The sequence below is a fragment of the Hippocampus guttulatus genome, chromosome 6, assembly GCF_054856545.1.
Source record: "Hippocampus guttulatus isolate MCC_2025c chromosome 6, RoL_Hgut_1.0, whole genome shotgun sequence".
Classification (NCBI taxonomy): domain Eukaryota; kingdom Metazoa; phylum Chordata; class Actinopteri; order Syngnathiformes; family Syngnathidae; genus Hippocampus; species Hippocampus guttulatus.
Window position 1 is genome coordinate 14986932 of NC_141266.1, and position 18977 is coordinate 15005908.

General features: G+C 41.9%; 2 protein-coding genes across 3 annotated transcripts; both read left to right on the top strand.

Moving 5' to 3' along the window:
- Nucleotides 1-54: 54 nt before the first annotated feature.
- cep85 (centrosomal protein 85) lies at nt 55-12950 on the top strand. Its single transcript, XM_086114682.1, has 14 exons — nt 55-199; nt 976-1032; nt 2408-2539; nt 5952-6733; nt 7372-7499; nt 7721-7838; nt 7943-8128; nt 8484-8636; nt 8719-8873; nt 10423-10540; nt 10670-10720; nt 10805-10912; nt 11009-11252; nt 11323-12950. The coding sequence occupies exons 2-14, from the start codon at nt 993-995 to the stop codon at nt 11484-11486; spliced, it is 2379 nt and encodes a 792-aa protein (XP_085970808.1). The 5' UTR covers nt 55-199; nt 976-992; the 3' UTR covers nt 11487-12950.
- Nucleotides 12951-13393: 443 nt separating this feature from the next.
- Nucleotides 13394-18892, top strand: ubxn11 (UBX domain protein 11). 2 transcript variants are annotated; one of them, XM_086113288.1, is made up of 14 exons: nt 13394-13464; nt 13719-13744; nt 13848-13940; nt 14651-14751; nt 14822-14873; nt 14944-15020; nt 15083-15167; nt 15237-15448; nt 15728-15805; nt 15880-16003; nt 16082-16185; nt 16291-16364; nt 16766-16915; nt 16992-18892. In XM_086113288.1, exons 1-14 carry the CDS (start codon nt 13394-13396, stop codon nt 17140-17142), a joined length of 1398 nt encoding a protein of 465 aa, XP_085969414.1. In that variant the 3' UTR covers nt 17143-18892. The 2 variants fall into 2 exon arrangements, with proteins under 2 accessions (XP_085969414.1, XP_085969413.1); XM_086113287.1 differs by having other exon boundaries at nt 15083-15448.
- Nucleotides 18893-18977: the final 85 nt, after the last annotated feature.

The following is an 18977-nucleotide window of genomic DNA, read 5'->3' on the forward strand; positions in this document are numbered from 1 at the left end:
TAACCCGAACAGGTTATGTTGAGGGGCGACGCCGTCACAATGAACAAGCGCGCTTAGTTGCCTCGTTTGCCTTGTGTGCCTTCCGCGCGCCGCAGTTGGGCTCAGTGTTGGAACAACTGCCATCGCAGCGGTTGTTTGAGATTCAGTTGTCTAGCTCACATTGAGATTTGTAACTATTTACATCGATGAGGAGCGAAAGGTGAGGAGGCCATCCCCATACGAGCCAACTTGTCTACGATAATAGCAAACATTCTCGCGGCGATGTTAACAAACGGGAGAAGCAGCTGGACGAGCGTGTTTGGTTGCGCTGTTAGCTGTAGCATGTTAGCTATAGCATGTTGGACGGAAACAGATTTGTCACGGATTAACAACATTAAATGGGTCGCGTCGCAGGGCATCGCAGTTACTTGTGAGTTATTGGGATATAATTGTTACGTTGTCGGATTCAAGAAACACGCATTTGGTACTCTTGTGTAAATTTCACTCGACCAGCCCTCTTCGTTGTAAGAATGATTTAAATGGTTAGTAAGGTATAAATGTGGTTGTGGTTAGCCTGCCTGTAGTTTGCTTTTGTTTGAGGTAGGCGCGCGTTTGGATTATGAATTAACTAGCTAGACTCGAGTAAAGACGATTAGAGTAATGGAATGAGATTGCCGACATCGTCTGTTCATTAGGCACGGGAGACATTATTACGTGCGTCCCTTGAAGTCTCTGGGGGCGTCCGTGTTTTGGAAACCGATTGTGTAACGGTACATCGTGTTCGTGTTGTCATTTTCGTTGCTGTCCCTCGGAGTGGAGTCATCAGGTCAAGTTGAGAGCCGAAGCAGATGTGGAGTTCATTTGACAATGACAGTGTTGGATACTGCTGAGCATGGATTTTGTCTCGATGTCCTTGGATAATACATGAACATCTTTTATTGAGGCTCTAGTCGGTGTATTGTTTCTTTATTCCGTTTCCAAACACAATTCTTTCAGGTGACGCCGTGTATGGAATGACAACCTCACAGAGATACCCTGCATCCAAACCAGCTGGTAGGTTTGTCACTTTTTATAATTACATCGTCTTTCTCTCTCCTGTGAATAATTAAGCTTCATGCTCTAATACAGGCGTGTCAAACTCCTTTTTGGCACGGGCCACATTTTAGTTACCGTTTCACTCGGAGGACCGTTATGACTGGAACCATATAAAGAAGTCAAGAATAACTGTTGATTCAACTATTGTTTAAGTTACTATCATGAGGGGTTTGGTAACAAAAAATGTTTAGAATATATCTCTTATTTATTACATATGAGAATTAAACATTTTGGTAGACATTTTAGAAAGGATCATGGAAGTTGACATATTTGAGCTGCTTTTGCAGGCCACATAAAATTATGTGGTAGGCCAGATCTGGCCACCAGGTTATGAGTTTGACACCTGTGCTCTAATGCAATGGTTGTCCCAACTTTACTATCACCTAAGAAATATACTTGGCTCTCCATGCACCAACATAACGATCATCATTAAAATATTGTGGTTTAAAAGGCCAAATTGTTCCTCAAAGGCAAGAGGCAGAGAATATATTCGATATTGTTGAAAACCACGATAAGTCACAATGAACGCGCTACTTGCAAAAGGATTCACCATTTTTATTTATATACCACTTTCACAACAGCTGTAGCTGTAAGAAAGGGCTTTCCAGAACGTTGAATGTAAAATAACATAAAATATGGCCAATAATAGAATCGTAACAAGGGTTCCTAGATATGCCTTGTTAGAAGCGGTAATATATGAAAGAGGAGAGAATTAAAGTCCCCTTTCACGAGTGGTTCAGAGATGATGATTTCAGCATGCACGTCTGCTTCAAGCTACGTTTGAAAGTAAACAAGAATCTTTAGTGTCCATTGACAAATACAGAGATTGATTCAATTCTCCTGTCCCACCTCGAGCCGCTGCAATTTCAAGCACCGACGCTCAGTTCCAAATACACGTCCGCGCTTCGCGCCGATATTCCTCTCTCCTCATCCTCAGCTCCACCAACCATCCATCCAGCCAACTCAGACTGTCCAACAGTGCCGACATCTCCTCTGAACAAAATGGGGCTGTGAATAATGCTGCCCACCACAGGCGCAAAATACACTGGTGTCCCATAGCTGTCAGGCAGCGACAGACAAGTAGCACCGACATTCCTCCCATAAAAATCAGTGCAGCTACACACATGGTGCCGAGAAGGTGCTACCATCAAGGACAGACCCCTCTCCCTCGACAATGTCAAGGCCAAAACGCTGAAAACAATTGACAACGGGTCCACATGGACCATATGACAAAAACAACAAAAAACAGCATCTTGAGAACTACTGGTTAACAAGTTGGGACAATGGATAGATGTTGTAATGGTTTTGTCCTGTTTCCTAAATATGCATACAGCGAGGTTTGCTGACATGGCGTGGCAAACGCCAACCTTGTCCGAGAAATTCCAGAATCGCCTGGGCCCCCGGCCTGAAACATCAGCCAGTGGGGACACTGGTCTTGGCACATCAGCGTCTGACAGCACAGAAGGTAACATTTGCTTCTTGTTTCCTGTGCGGATGTGTGTTTTGCAATTGTACCCATTTCACCATGAGGTCACACCACTTCCTGGATTTACCTTCCCTTCTGCTACCTGCAGTCACAACTATGTATGTGTAAATTAATTCATAACTAAAGGTAAAATGGGAGTAATGATGTGTTACAGGATTCAGCTTTGTAGGCTCCCAGGACGAGCATATGATTAATTCCTATTTATGACTGGATTTATAATCCAATTGTTCAAGTGATGCAATTCCAATGTTCCCCTTTTTTTCTGATCCCACATGGCACACTTAAGATATGGGTCATAGCAGCTCAAGAGGGAAAAAAATAACATGGAATTATCCGATCCCAGTCAGACCTATTCCAAATGTGGATACGAATAGGCAGATCACATATACCCTTTTAATGGGAGCCTGACGGCAATGAAATATTGCCTTGAGTGTGCATGCATGCATGTCTAGCCGCACACACATTGAAATCAAAGCTATTTACATTAAATAGGACTACAGTTGAGCCCCACATATTCACCGTTCAGCACCCGCACATTTGTTTTTATCCAAATATTTTTTCAAAATAAAAAGAAATAAATCGTACAATATTTTAAAATATTTTTTTCGATAGAGGGCGTTCAGATTTTCCCCCTTCATTTTCCCTTCTGTGGAAAATGCGTATTGAATGTTCATCAGCATTTTGGCGGGATCCATTTTAGAATTGATTATTCTATTAATTATTTTGAATCAAATAATCTGAAAATTTTGAACAAACAAAACAACATTTTCCTGGTTACTGTTTATTAACCAATTATTGTTGTTTATCTGGTATTGTGTAGCGATTAAAAAAAACATTAAACACCAATTAAGCAATATCACACTAGTTAGTATAATATTATATTGAAACGGATTCAGTTACTGGTTTGGTCAAGTAAAAGCAGTTGTTTTTTAAGTGTGTGCTTATTTTATTTTTTTAATAACTCTTTTGGCATCTCTGTGTCTGTGTTGCAACCTGCTGATGAAACTCTGGTACTCGAAGCTCAGTGGCCACTTCCCTCTGTGAACATCCTGTTTGAAGCCTTGCAATCGTCTCGTCTCATGATTTCAGAATGTAAACAGCATGGCGATGAGGACTGTTTAAATATCAGTTCTAATTTTACCAGGCAATGTATTAATTGCTTCATGGCTCAAACACCTGTTTTGAATTTTGCTCCGCGTTAGAGAACAAAGTTCCCATCATTGAACAGTTGGAAATTTCATTCTGAAGTTTAGAGGAGGTCGAATTAAGTGAAGTTCGCCAGTGAAGGTTTTAGTTCATTTTAGTTTCATCCAGGGAAACCCTTTTGTGATGTGTTAAAGACAGTTTTAATCAACGATTATGAATGATTTAAAGCTTGTTCTCCTAAAGTCAGCCTCTTTAACTCCAGCTTCATAAAACATAATCATTCCCAGTTAGAGTGAAGCATGTTTGAAGCAAGGGTTGAGACAGCGCCTCATTAAACTCTTCCAAGTATTGAAACATGTCAGCACAGGTTTGCCTGAGCTTCAAGTGTGTCTCTGAACATGTTGTTATTCAGAGCTGTCAGTTGTCAGGACCAGTTTTGGGTATGTTCCTTTCTAAAAGTTATTAGTTTGAGTTACAAATGACTTCTTCCGAAAGGTAATTGGGTTGCTTACTCAGTTACTGCATTGTAAAAGTAATTGGTTACTCATCGAAGCAATTCAGATTTTTTTCTTATGTTCTATTTATAGTGTAAAATATGTTGATAATAGCTCTATGAATAATAAAAACTAAATTTGAACATCTGGCAACTCAACAAGTTGCAACTTGCCACATGCATAGAAATAAAAATCTGTAAAATTCGGTGGTCGGGCCAAACGGCCATTTACGATCCCATGTATCAAGGTCTGCTATCGCGATCAACACGGACAGACTTTTTTGGGGGTAGCATGAGGTTGGAAACATGCGTGCGCACGAGGTGTTATGCTGATTAAACACTCGTGGGTGTACAGCAGCACATGAATGTGTTGAGCAAGATTCTGAACCTGTATGCCTTCCACTTTATGACTGAGGAGCGCACAACAAGCAACAAGCTCCCTAGCCATGTTGCTAACCTGTTATTATGATGTGGATGGCAATGAGATTGTAAACCATTGACTGTAATTGTGCATGTTAAATTGCTCCATGTACAGCACTTTGTATGCAGCGATGGCTGTTTGAAAGTGCTCTATAAATACAGTTGACTTGACTTGACTTGTAAAATTCATCTAAGTTGTGAGTTATAAATTTAGCCAAAGAATCTGTTTTACAGTGACAGGTAACTGTAATTATACAGTATTATATAATTTGCAAAAGACGGAATGTCGGAATGTGTGCTGAGCAAACATCTCACAGAGTAGTTTAGACTTGTTCTTGTCAGTCACTCACAAATCAGGAAACCAAGAGGAGGCCCGTTTTGCGCACGCTGGAAGTTAAACTTCAGCAGCTTGTTTCCTTTTATTTTCCACTCATTTGTTGTGATTGTTAATATTCTCTAGTTTACGGAAGATGTGATTTAAACAAGACAACACATATTAGGCTTCAACTGTGAATGTGCCCATGTGATGTGTTGGTGTGGGAGGGAGGAGTAAAGGTGCTTAAATAAGCGTCACCCACAGATCACTCTGTAACTTGAGAGGTGGGCTATAAATACCCCTAACCTTTCCTGTGTTTGCCTAGTTTGATGTGTTTGCTCAGTGTTGGGCACAGGCTGCTTGAAGACAATACTCCTTTGGGCACGGGGCCTCCCCTTCAGCGTCGCTGTCAGCTTGGCTTCTTTGGGTGATTGGCTGTTGCTGAGAAATGCAAGGCTCAGACATCTTTTTGGATTTAAAGGGTCCTGCCACTCTGCTCGGCTCAGCGATACAATGCAACTAATGCGCTTGTTGCCTTGGAATGACCGTCTGTTTTCGAGACGCGAACAGGTCTCTGAGGTTTGTTGAGCTGTTGGAGAGCATTATTTTCTTTGCATAATGTGAAGATGTTTTTGGGGAATGGTTCAGGATGTCAGTTGGGTGTGTACATGAGTAATCGAAGGACTCATTTGATTCTTGCAAAACTGGGATTGTGTCACATGTAAAGACGATTGGCGCTCAATACAAGCTTATTCAACATTAATTAAACATGGTTTGTATTTTGAGGAGAATCCAACGGTGAAGATTGGTGGTTTCCCCATGCTGTATTTTAGTTAGAGAAGGTTGGCTATTCAACGACAAAGTAGGCCACCCACAGACACTGACTGCTGTGTCTAAAATAGTGCAAATAGCCTGCAGTGCTCTCAGCATTCTGCACTGATCCTTTTCTGTATATCTGTATATGGAACAGGGAGATAATGTGTTGCTAATTTTACCCATTTTTAATTGGGTTGCAGATTTCTGCAGCTCCAGGAGCAGCCCCTCTTTCCAGCCCATTCGCAGTCAGATCCCGATACCAACGGCACATGTCATGCCATCCACGGCCGGAGCCCTGGCCTCTAAGCCCCAGGCAAGCGTCCAGGAAGAGTCCAGATCTTCCTCTACCTCCAGAACATCAAGTGGCTCCACCTCCAAATCGTCCTGCCTCTCCAAATCAGCATCTTCACCCAACCTGGATGCTCAGCCCGCTATGGGAAGCGAGAGTGTTGGGCCAAAGCCAGACTGCCTGAGTCGCTATCGAAGCCTGGTCAATGGGCTGGACCACTCGCTTTTCCCCACGGATCAAACACGAATGGATGAGGGCCAGAGGTTTGACACGCCTGCTGTGGAACCTACCCTGAACCAGTCAACCTTGTTGGGGGGCTTATGTCCTGATGTCAGACTCCGATTACAGACTGCAGGGATTAGAGACAACTCCGACTTTGCATCTGAGGTTTACAGAGGAGGCGCGGATCAAAACTACAAAGTTCTCCCGGAGGCCAGGTCTGGAGTTTCCCTTCCTGGAGTTTCCATCGCCAACGACCCCTCCAATCCCAGGTCCAGCCAGCCTGCTGGTGTTTATGCGAGCCCACTTAGCCTGCAGACACAGGCTCTGTTGAGGGAACATGCGGGCACCAAAGCGTACGATCCAGTACGCCAGGACCGTTGTGGCGAAATACTTGGCTGGCCACAGCAGCAGCAGCAGCAACAACATAAGCAACAGATGGATAGCCTACGCATGCAAGTGGAACAAATGCAGGTATGTTTTCGAATGAAGATTAGAAGGTCCGCTTACAAATACAAGGCTTCATACATGTCCAAACAAAGGTTATTGTGGTTTCCACGAAATGACTGAATAATAAAGGGTCATCGCAGTTGTCCAATGGAACACCCTTGTTTTTGGAACATGAAATGGGGACGGACACAGAGATCGTTATTGGAAAAATCATGTTGAGCTGGACTACACAAAGACTGGGGGCATTTAGACACATTGGCCTATTTAAAAGCAGGATATCAGACAAACTGAACACACTAGAATTAGTGCGCTGATTGAATAAATCTCTTTTTAGAGTGGCTCTTTAAGAATGTTGAGTGCATATGCTGTAATGATGTTGTTTTTTTTTGTCAGGGGAAAAGCATGGCACACTTTGCACATGGATTTGGGGAATTCATTGTTTCCGTCGCCTTTCATAGGGTTTTATTCTTAAAATGTGTGTGTTTTGTTTTTTAGTTATCAAACGTGCATTTACACTCATTTTCATACACTTATCAAATTTTTATGAAGTGTTGAAAACAAAAATGTATTGGCCTGATCTTCTTGCTGCAGACAATATTAAGCAAGTGTCATATAGTGTATGGTGTCAATCTGATTGTCCCGTCCGTGTCTCTCTGTCCCAGTTGAGCGCCGGGGTGGGCCAGTACCCGTCCTTGTACCCAACAGCCGTGCACCCGGAGTCTGGCAAGTGGGACGCTCTGGTGAAAGCCAGCGAAGGTCTGCTGAAGGAGAAGGAGCTTATAATAGAGCGGCAAGTGTTTCCACTCATTTTACTCCTCGTGTTTGTTTAACCTTACCATCACATTGCCGCTTTTTAGCTAAAAGGGTCCTGCAACATAGCTATTTACTCCTCTTTATTTCTTCAGATCAATCAAAATATGAATGTGTAAACGTGGGACAGTTGTTCAAGTTCAAATTTATGTCTCCCAGATTATAGCAAATGCATTTTGTAATGCGACGATCTTTGTGTAGACAAAGGCAGCATATGACTCAGTTGGAGCAGCGTCTGAGGGAAAGTGAGCTGCATGTCCACGGAGCCTTCTTGGGCAGAGGCGCTCCCTTCGGTGATGTGTGTTTGCTTCGGCTGCAGGTGAGTAACTCTTGCAAAACCTCACTGCAAGCCCTGCGTAGCCATTCTTGTTTTCACATGCTTCGCTTCCGGACCTCAAGGTGACTCACATGACAATATTGCAGGAAGCTCAGAGGGAGAACGCGTTCCTGAGGGCACAATTTGCTGAGCGCACAGACTGCGCCGCCATGGAGAAGGCGGAGGCTGAGCGCAGGCTGGGTGCAGTGGAGGCTGAGATGCGCCGACTGACTGACAGCCTAAAGGAGACGTGCGAGAAACATACAGAGGAGATGAAGAAACAGGAAGACAGAGTGGGTGTTAACCGCCTTTGCCTCCTTAATGTGTGTTTTGCAAGATAGTAAACCACAAAAGTTTTTGAAAACAAAAGGAACATGCATCAGTTCATACGACTCAAGTAAAGCACCAAAAATAATAATTCAATTCAAAACAGCAACTACACTCCGGCAATTTGTTTTAAATGTTTAAAAAAAAATCTTGTATTTTGCCACTTAGCCAGAGTGCACTCTTCACTTGACAGAATTGAGGAAGTTTGATGAAAGGTGACGAGGATTTTAGACACGAGAGCATTTATAGCAACAGTGGCTTTGATGTTGTCTTCACCCTGCTTCTTACTCTTAAACTCATTATTGTGGCCTGTTTTTGCAGATTAAGTGTCGAGACAAGCATATCAGCAACCTGAAAAAGAAGTGTCAGAAGGAGTCTGAGCTGAAACGAGAGAATCAGCAGCGCATCGAGACTCTGGAACGCTATCTGGCCGACCTGCCAACCATAGAGGACTACCAGAGCCAGAACAAAGTGGTGAGCACGGTTGAGGTTTGAGCTGAAAGGAACACGCATTTGTCCTGATCTTTCTTGGCTACGAAATATGTTTGTGTCTTAGCTTCAGGAGGCCGAGCAGCAGGCAACTCGGCTTCAAGAGAAAGTAAAAGACCTGGAGGCCTCCTTAGAGACAACACGCTCACAACTTGAAGAAAAGGACACACAGCTGGAGGAGCAGAAACGAAGGGAGAGGGATCTGCTGACCACCATTACTGAGTATGCACACACACAGACAAAGCAAAGTAGATACGGTATCTATCTGGGTTAGTATAGTTTTGGATTTTTCATTACACCGCATTTTCACAATCATACGACGGACTGTATTAAAAGGCAAAGTGTCAGTTACGGGTGCTATTTCTGTATTTAACACATACAAAAGGTGCATTGTATTATTGGACGCTGGCACGGTAAAACGTACGCCAGCTTAAAAATACGCTAGCATTCATGCAGTGCAGCATAATTTTTTAAAAAAGGCAGCGGGAGCAAAACTGAGTTCGGTTGTAGTTTATTGTTTACAATGTACTGATGTTATTTTTTTATCAATCCTCATCCACAAATCATCAAAGTCTCCATCTTGCCTCAGCTGAGCAAGTTCTCCATCAAACACGCCAGGTTCCCTCGCATCATTGTCAGAGTCGGTCTCGTCTCCGTGCGGCTCCTCAGAAATGATGCGGACTTTTGCAAAAGCTCGGCTCAAACAACAGTGCAGGCAGACACAATCCATTCACAAATTGTGGCGTAACTCACCCGGTGCTACCTCCCAGTCTTAGTAAAGCAACCGCCTTTCCACAATATAAGCAGCGTGTCGGCACAACATTAGTCAGTCAAGCGAACCCCTCAACAAAGTCACACGACAGCATTCACAGATTTTGGAACTCAGTGCATACACAAAGCGGCCCGCATAATTAGGCGCCCCATCCACCTTGGAGAAAATGTAAGACTTAAGTGTGCCTTTTGGTCATGAAAATACGGTAGTTTTTATTTCGTTTTTACTTTTCTTTTTAATTTGTTTTATTTAGTTTTGAGAGTGGGTTTGTTTGTTTTTATGTTTTTGAAGGTTTAAGTATCCATCCATCCATTTTCCGAACCGCTTGATCCTCACTAGGGTTGCGGGCGTGCTGGAGCCTATCCCAGCTGTCTTCGGGCAGTAGGCGGGGGACACCCTGAATCGGTTGCCAGCCAATCGCAGGGCACACAGAGACGAACAACCATCCACGCTCACATTCACACCTAGGGGCAATTTAGAGCGTTCAATCAGCCTGCCATGCATGTTTTTGGAATGTGGGAGGAAACCGGAGAACCCGGAGAAAACCCACGCAGGCCCGGGGAGAACACGCAAACTCCACACAGGGAGGCCGGAGCTGGAATCGAACCCGGTACCTCTGCACTGTGAAGTCGACGTGCTAACCACTGGACTACCGGGCCGCCGGTTTAAGTATTAGTTCTTTATTTTTTAAATGGCGTATTTGTCAAGTGGAGGATAAATGATGGTTTGACCTTGCTTCTGTAGTGTTGTACAGTGGTATTGAACTAAATACATTCAAAGTAAACCCCAAAAGCTCATATATGAAATTAATTCCCAAAGATGAAAAGGAAGGACATTTCGTCATATTTAGTTGGTCTTATAAACTAAAAATATAGTTTATCATTTCTTTAAAGGTTTTTTCAATTTCATTAGTTTCCACAGTTAAACTTGGTGTGTATTTACTGCTATTTGCTGTAAATATAAAACGAGAGTAACAGTGGTTCTATGCGTCTTCCTTAGTATGCAGCAGCGAGTGCAACAGGGCCTTGAAGATGGAGCCCGGCTGCCTTCTCTGGACATCGACAAGCTCCGAGGAGAGAATAATAGTTTAAGAGAGGAGCAGCAAAAACTCAAGAAGGTCTGCTGTGTTTTTATGTATTGACCAGAAATTAAATTGTATTTCAAAGAACTGTTTTATTAACCAAACAAACATATTTACTCTGGAAGGCATGTAACATGATCATTGTCACCTTTTTTTTCTTGGCAGGTTATTGAGAAACAACATAGGATGATGGAGCAACTTAGTTCCCAGATTCATGTAATTGACCACTTGTGTTCCTTGAAAATGACTTTCTTAAGTGACTGTTGTCTCTTAACTTCTTATTCTTGTTTTCCTCTGCAGGCTTTGGAGGTGCAGATATCCCAGGAAGAGAACGCTTCCCAAGCTCTGAGAGAGGATGTGTTGGCCAAAGAGCAAAACATGGATGAGCTCCACATGGCCATGAAAGAGGTTCTAGATAGTTGCATTCGGAATAATCTATTGGTTGCTTAGATTGCAGAAAATGCATTTGTTAGGCCAAAGCTGATTCCAACTGCTTTCTTCCAGCTCTCTACCCAAAACCAGGAACTGATGGAGCAGAACCTGACCCTGCAGGAGCAGATTGGTGAGTCAGAGCAGAAGAGCACCAACGAGGCCTCCTCAAGTCTGCAGGCAACTGGGGCCCGCCTGACACAGAGGCTCCACAAGGAGCTTGCCTCTTGCCTCTGTGACTTGCGCTCCCTGTGCAGCATTTTGACCCAAAGGGCTCAGGGTCAAGACCCCAACCTCTCACTGCTGCTCGGACTCATGTGTAAGCTTGAATAAAGCCTTTCTTGCTAATTTCTGTGACAAGCATTTTCATGTTCTATTTGTCTTTATAGCACCCGTAGCAATGGCGGAGCATGATGAGGATTGGCTAAGTCCAGAGGTGCTACACAAGAAGCTGCTGGAAACGCAACAGCTTCGTCGTGATGTGGAGGAGTTGCGTAACCTAATAATGGATCGCTATGCACAAGACATGGGCGAAAACTGCATCACCCAATAGCTTTGCCCCGTTTCATCTCAGGAGCATCACTATCAGGCTGGACTTTCAAGCCTAGTTACTGAATGTCAGCACGCGGAGCAGGTTTTAATTTCTTGGAATGCGGACAAAAGCAAGCCGAAATGATTTGGCTTCGTTTGACTGACTGTACTGTACTTCTACAGCCTGCCTGTAGAACAGTCTTCCTATCCTACTGTTGTTCAGCAATTTCAGTCCAAGGGCTAACAGAAAATAACTTGCCTCTAATACTTGATTCTATTGAAAATTATTTTTTATTTTAATGTGATATACGATCATTTACCAAATAGTCTTAAACCTTTTTCACTTAAGTGGATAGAGACGTGTCTGTAAAAGTCCCAGAAATATAATTTATTGAACTTTAGATTTCCCTCTTTTGGGGAAAAGATCCAAGAAGCGGTTGACAATCAACTGGAACTATGTTTTGTCATGGAGATGTTGCCACTATACCGTTATTTAAAATGGTGACAAGTGAAACATCTGCTGTGTTGTGAGCTAGAAGACATATACCAAACCAGCATTTTAAACCATCGGGCCTTCGTCTGTTCAAACTACCAAAGAAAGCTGGTCGAGACAGTGGTGCAAAGTTGGAATCTTTTCAGCCCTCCGTCCACTGCTGCTGTAGACTAGGTTCTCACTGAACACCATTGGGTGCCTTTCTTTCGCATTTGAGGTTATGCCTTTCATTCATTTTCGACCAAGCTCACAACTCACTCTTCTAGTATGACATTTCTCCCCGAGCATCAGTCACTAGGATGATAGTCCACACATTCCCTGACTCTGAATGTAGCAGATGATGTAGGATGTTTGCTCTCTGTTAGACGTGTGCTGTTCTAAATTAGTCCATGTATATTTGTTTGTACATTTTAAGGTTGATGATGGCTTTCTTACTCGTTAGGTAAATATATAAATGAGAAACAATATTGACCTTCAGTATTAATTTATTATCTGGACAGTGTGTGAACAAGTTGTGGGCCTCCTAATATGTTGCTGTAATGATTCGCTTGACGTTAATGTGCAAAGGTTCCATGAAGTGTGTTAGTTGTGTTTTCATATTATGACTAGACATGTTCCGAATTTGAGTGGATGTTGGTTAAGACATATTAAAAGGGACATGTTTTCATTCAGTGTGACGAGCATAGGGCTGGCTGGATCACCCCGAAGTGTACTCATGGCAATTTTTAACTGGATTTTTACTAGTTTTGGAATGAAACGAGCCAAATGTAAAGACTAAAGGGACTGAAAAGCTTCTCATACACATTTATGCAATAACTATCCAGGACACAAGCCATTTCATGGGACCTATTAACCTTAAGATGCACAAAATTGAGAGTCGGGCTCTGCATGCCTTAACATCTCAAGTTTTTCAAAAGGGATAATCGTTTATATGGTCATACCTTTTGTCCTTTTTGTATTGCCCTATTTTAGAAATAAAGATGTTCAATTTTGGTCATTGATTTTATTTCTATAAATTATATATTTGTGTATTATCATGATTTCTAATAATTTGGAAAGAAGGGGATAGCACCAGTTAAGCTTTTCTCCTTCCTACTCGCTTTGAACATATACACTACACGGCGTTTACAATTAAGACAACACAGCCTAACGCTCTCGTCGAACGCACGGGAATGTGGGATCAATTTTAGATGTGGACAAGTAATTCAGACTAAACCCTAACAAAATGACGTCATCACACATTTGCGTAATTGTCTTTAAAACTATTAAGTCATGTATATAATTTGGTATGTGACGCAACTTATTAGATGCGTAAAAATAACCCGAGAATCTGGTGCGTGCACACTACTGTTTCCGTTGGCTCCTATGTTGCTAATAGCAACAGACTACAAACATTAAAAACAACCTACAAGAAAGCCTCACACTCCAGTCCAGTCATGAGTTCACCATTGACGATGCTAAAGAAAACAAGGCGTATCCCGCTTCAGTATGCGGAAAATGCAAGACGGTAAGAAGTAATAAGACGACACTACCTGGCTAAAATATTTAAACTGCTTTACGTTCAGGAGACTTCCGGGATATTTGTCATGTGACCATATAGCTCTTTCTGCGCTTTGAACAAGAATAATCAAAATTATTATTCACAACTTTATATATATTTTTTGTATTTAATAAATGTGTTCACAATATCTCTGTGTCAAATCCTACGCTAAAAATGCTATATTCGTTTATACAAATTTAAAGTCTTTCTCTGTCCAACAGGGGAAAAAGGGAGAATCTGTTCACAGGTTAGCTGCAGCTCACGTCCAAAAACACTACTGTAATATGTATCAGATTTTTATGCAACCCATTTTCCTACTCTCCAAACACAACCCCTCACCTTTAAATTAGAACATCAGGTCCTGGCTGACCCAAGTGTTCCTGTGGCCAGTCCCACTCAACGGGGTGACGGGAACTTTCTGAAGTTTAAAACATCTCGTACAGGTAAAGGCACATGGACACTTTTATGAACTTCGCCAAAAAAGTCTATTTGCTAATATTACAATGCTTATTCTGATGAGGTATACAGAATTTAGAAACACCACTCAAGATGAAGTAGTAAAGGTGTCAAACTTAAGGTTGACCAGTGAAAGCAAATTATGTGCATGGACTTCAAGTCTCTTGCTTCAACAGCAAAATTGCTAACTGTATTCACTTTTAAAAACATTGCACAATTGCAAGCAATTTTTCTCATCACCCCCTTTTCAAAATAAATGTAGACTAATAACATTACTGGCTAGAATGTTATTAGCTAGTTATTCATCATTTTGTTTTGTATCTGTAATATGAGGTGAGGTTTCTAATGAGTTCACAGTCATAACGGCCTCAGGAAGACAACTTTAACTACGATATGGCCTGTGACAGAATGGCCTGTTCTACACCATTGCAAACTGCAATCTCAATAAGAAACATTTCCCAAGGTTATGTTTCCCTGAAACTGTCAATAAAAATGGACTATGAGCCGTGTGGAGTTTGAATGTTCCCCTTATCACTTTGTGTGGGCTTTGTCAGTGATCCTAATGAGAATAATATGCTATTGACAAATAGATGGTTGGGTGTTTATTTGATCATTATAAGGTATTTTTACACCAATAGAAAGGCCTTCAGAGAACTTACTGAAAAAGGTTCCCCACCCCTATCTTGTAAAACCTCAGGTACTGCACGAAGCGACTTTGAGCTGATGTCTTCCATGATGCAGAGACTGACCGTACTTGAGAGGAAGGTCACAAGCCAAAAAGAGGAGATGGCGCGCAAGGTGAACGCTCTCGCTTGTTATGATGAATACAAACCCTCACTCACAACACTATCTCTTTATTCTTTGGAAGGACAATGTTATTTTGGTTTTGAGGGAGAAACTGAGAATTCAGGAAGACTCAGGTAATCACTCAAAAGTTTATGAAATGATTCTCGTGCGCTGGCTGAATTTGTGGATGATATGTCATTGTAGAGCGTGGCCATGTTGAGAGTTGCAGTCATCTTGAAAGAAAGTGTGAAGAGCTACAGCACCAAGTGGATGACATGGAGGTGCGTTTGATCAAAACCTTTCCTTGTGATTCATTCAGTAATTTGTCGTTTCCTGTTTTCAGAGCTTCCTGAATGACTATGGTTTGATCTGGGTGGGAGACAGGAAGTTCACTAATGCTGTACAGCAGACAAACATCTCAGCCACAGGTATAAACCATCTATCTACTTTTGAACTAAAGGGGCTACTAACAAGTGGGGAATGCTACCTTCTTGCAGACACCACTGTGGTCCGGAATTTCCATATGGACTTTGACCTTGTGATACAGACGATTAAGGAGCTGAACATTCTCGCAGGGGAATCATTCGTACGATCCACACCCACAGGGGCGCAGTTGGCACGAAATGATCCCGTGCAACTGAAGCTCTACAGCAATGGCATTGTCATGTTCAACGGACCCTTCCGCTCCTACCGGGAGAACAGCACCCAGGTTAGCTTGTTAAAACAAGATAGTGCTATAATACTTGACATTGGTCCCTGTCTAGAGCAGTGTTTCCCAGCCTTTATTGGGCCAAGGGGGTATCTTCGGAGGGTATGTCACAAAAGGTATCTAACCATCTTGTCTCAATTTACTCACAAATGTACAGTACTTTCTATTTGGGAAATCTGGGCCTGATTAATTGAACAAAAAGGAAGCCAGGACTTCATCTGTTGTATGAATGAAACAATAAAACACTTTTTGATTTAGGATGTTTGGTTCTCCTTGCAGCAATGCATGCAGGATCTGATGGAGGGCTATTTCCCATCTGAGCTTCAAGACAGGTTCCCAGATGGTGTGCCTTTTGAGGTGTGTTGCCATCACTACAGGTCACTCCACATTAACACATAAATTCAACCCTCCTCTATGTTTTGTCTCACAAGGTCCATGACAGACGAGATGAGGAATTCGTTCTCAGAGAACCATGCATTAAGTTTCCTGGCAGAGGACTGATTATGCGAGAGAAAAAAGAGGACTTGTCAGTCAGAGTCAGCTCCCAGTTTCGCGGTTGGTTCCTGTACTCATTTCATGTCACTTTGTTCAAAGTCCTTTAATAAATCAATCATGTGTTTGCTTGGTTTGCAGCTAAGACATTAAGCACAAACCAATTCCTGAACAGGCTGCCAAAAGTGGTGGTGAAGGCGGGTCGAGTGATTGACATCAGGGACTCTGCGCGGACAGCCTTACAGGTTTGAACAACCTCATTCCAAGAAATTGGCTTTTGCACAAGGGATCACTCCTGTGACTGTGCTGATCATGCGGAAGTTCCATATTTCGGCTCATCCTTTTCCTAGGCCTCGCCTGACGCACACAACAGCTGCTCAGCGATCATTGTCGAGACACCAGCACTCCAAGCAATGAAGGACAGGTACTCACAAGGTTATCATTTATGGCGACCACTTTCGACAAACCTGCAATTTAATGTAATCTCGTACAAAAGTCTTGTTAAAAAACAACAAAAAAGTGTCCTTACGAAGATAGAACGGCATCGTCTTCTACCTTGGCAAAAAATTATATGTCTATAATATAATGTCAAATGGAGCCTTGAGATACAAGTGACCCAATCGTGGAGTTTTTGGAGACTCAAGTTTGGCTGATTTATTTTTCCTAGACTTGCTTGCAATTTTTTTTAATAGGAGTGCTGTATGGTGGCAGTGAATTCTTTTTAAATGCCTTATGTGCATTATCAACAGTAGGAACCAGTTATTACTAATCACAGTTGTACAAAGTGTGCAATTACCATACGTCACATCTTGTCACTTTTTCAAGCATGCACACAATCACCTCTGACCTGCCTTCGTCCGCACGCAACGTCATCACACTTAAGGTCAAATCAGAGGATGGCGATCACACTTACGTGCTGAAAATGTGCCTCTCCGAGACCGTGGGTCACCTGAGGCAGCACCTAGACACACATAGGTGAGCTTACATCTTTATGTACTTATGTTGGGATCATCATACCAGCTCATGTTTGCTGCTATTGATTCCTTTACAGGGGGCCTAACCTCGCTGGCTATGACGTTATCAGTGCATACCCTCAGTGTCACTACCAGGATGACTGCCAAACGCTTGGGTCATGTGGACTTACGACCAATGTGACTCTTCTTCTGCGAGGAAGGAAAAACACAAATAAATCCTCCATCTAAATAAGACCAATATTCTAAACATGACAGACGTGGGTTCAATTCCCACTCAGTGCCTGTGTGAATGTGAGTTTGAATGGTTGTCGATGATGGGATAGATTCAAGCTTCCTGGTACCATGAATGGAATAAGTGCCCAGAAAGATCTTTACAGGATGCCAAGGAATGGTTCTGGCACTAAACCTGCAGTGATAGCTTGAGTTGAAAATGCTCAAATTTTTTCTTCCAAAATGTATTTGTTTCCCAAAAATTAAAAGGTATATTCTGAATGAGCACAGGGAATATCGTCATGTTTGTATTCTAATTTCCACATGGTCGGTCACATAGCATAATTGCCTAAGTCAATTTTCAATATTTTTAAGAACCCCCCCCCCCCCCCCCCCAAAATTTTAAGATTGCACATTGGTAATTTTCTATTGATGTAACAAAGACATCAACCAGATGGTTGAACAAGCAAGAGGAAGGAAAAGTACCCAATTAAAAATACTGTGTTTTCTAAAAATGTATTATCTCAAGTGACCTGAAATAACTCAATTTAAATTAAAAATTGTTCATATCAAGGAGTTGATTTCATAAATTTGCACTTCTAGATGTGAAACTTTTCCAACGAAATAAAAAATGAACAATAGTTCACCTTTTAATCTTTTGATTCAAAGAGTGCTGCGATTGGCTGGTAACCGGTTCAGGGTGTCCCCTGCCTACTGCCCGAAGACGGCTGGGATAGGCTTCAGCACCCCCGCAACCCTAGTGGGGATTAAGCGGTTCGGAAAATGGATGGATGGATGGATTCAAAGAGTGATGATTTTTTTCAGCATCAAACGTAAACTTGTATTTTCTTTTTCACAATAGGTCGTTCTCAAATACTTTTCAAAATGGGGCACTAAGGGCAGTCAAAAAATAAATGAGTCACATTTTCAGGATCAGTTTTACAAAACGAGCACTTATACACATCATCAAGAAATCATTCAACGTGTTAGTTGCGTATTTCTTGTGTCGCTCGTACTTTTACATGTAATATGATTTTTTTTTTGTAATCAAGACTTTTTAAAAGCAACAAACCACGCCTTCAATCCGTATTATTTCTTTATGAATTGAGCGTTCCACAAAAAATTCCAACGTGGATTTATTTTGTGTGTGTTTGTGTGTTTTTTTAATTAAATCTTTATTGAACAAGTCAGAATACAATTCTCAGCAAACAGAGAACAAAACAAACGTGCTACCAATACATGCACATTACAAACGTTTAAACAAAAAAGAAGAAAAAAAAGGAAGCCAGGGGATTTTTAGACCAAAATTTCAAATAAGGAGCATATAGCCAGAGTCGTAACAGCTTTTTTGTTTTTGGAATCCATAATAGAGCTCAGGTACTGCTTTGTTTCTGCTTCAGAAATTAAGAAAAGAGGTTTTGAATGATTCCATCTGGATTTGTGGATATGGAATTTAGCGAGAATGAGTATTAAATTTATAATGAAGGTTTGTTTAGTGTTTTTTTTCCTTATTTTTGTCGAACCCAAATAGTACATTTTTCTAGTATAGCATAAAGTCAGAGTCAATATGTTCAATGATAAATCTGGATACAACTTTCCAAAATGTGTTGGTATACTGGCATTGCCAGAACAAGTGAACCATTGTGAACGCTGGCGCGTTTTGGCTGCCGCTTCTCAACCCGTATTGTTTTGTGTTTTTTGCTATTGTAAAGTGTCCTTGGGTGTCTTGAAAGGTGCTTATAAATAAAATATATTATTATTATTGTTATTTTCGTGTGTTGTCCAATGTGCTCATCCATACTGCCACTGACGTACACAGGGTCCCGTCTCATTGGCTCAAACACCCGGAAGTT

Coding starts and splice junctions, on each gene's coding strand:
- cep85 (XM_086114682.1), top strand. CDS start 993: ATGACAACCTCACAGAGATACCCTGCATCCAAACCAGCTG. Junction 2,540..5,951: donor AGCGTCTGACAGCACAGAAG/GTAACATTTGCT, acceptor ATTGGGTTGCAG/ATTTCTGCAGCTCCAGGAGC. Junction 10,541..10,669: donor AGCAGCAAAAACTCAAGAAG/GTCTGCTGTGTT, acceptor TTTTCTTGGCAG/GTTATTGAGAAACAACATAG.
- ubxn11 (XM_086113287.1), top strand. CDS start 13,394: ATGAGTTCACCATTGACGATGCTAAAGAAAACAAGGCGTATCCCGCTT. Junction 15,449..15,727: donor ACCGGGAGAACAGCACCCAG/GTTAGCTTGTTA, acceptor TTCTCCTTGCAG/CAATGCATGCAGGATCTGAT. Junction 16,916..16,991: donor CAGCACCTAGACACACATAG/GTGAGCTTACAT, acceptor ATTCCTTTACAG/GGGGCCTAACCTCGCTGGCT.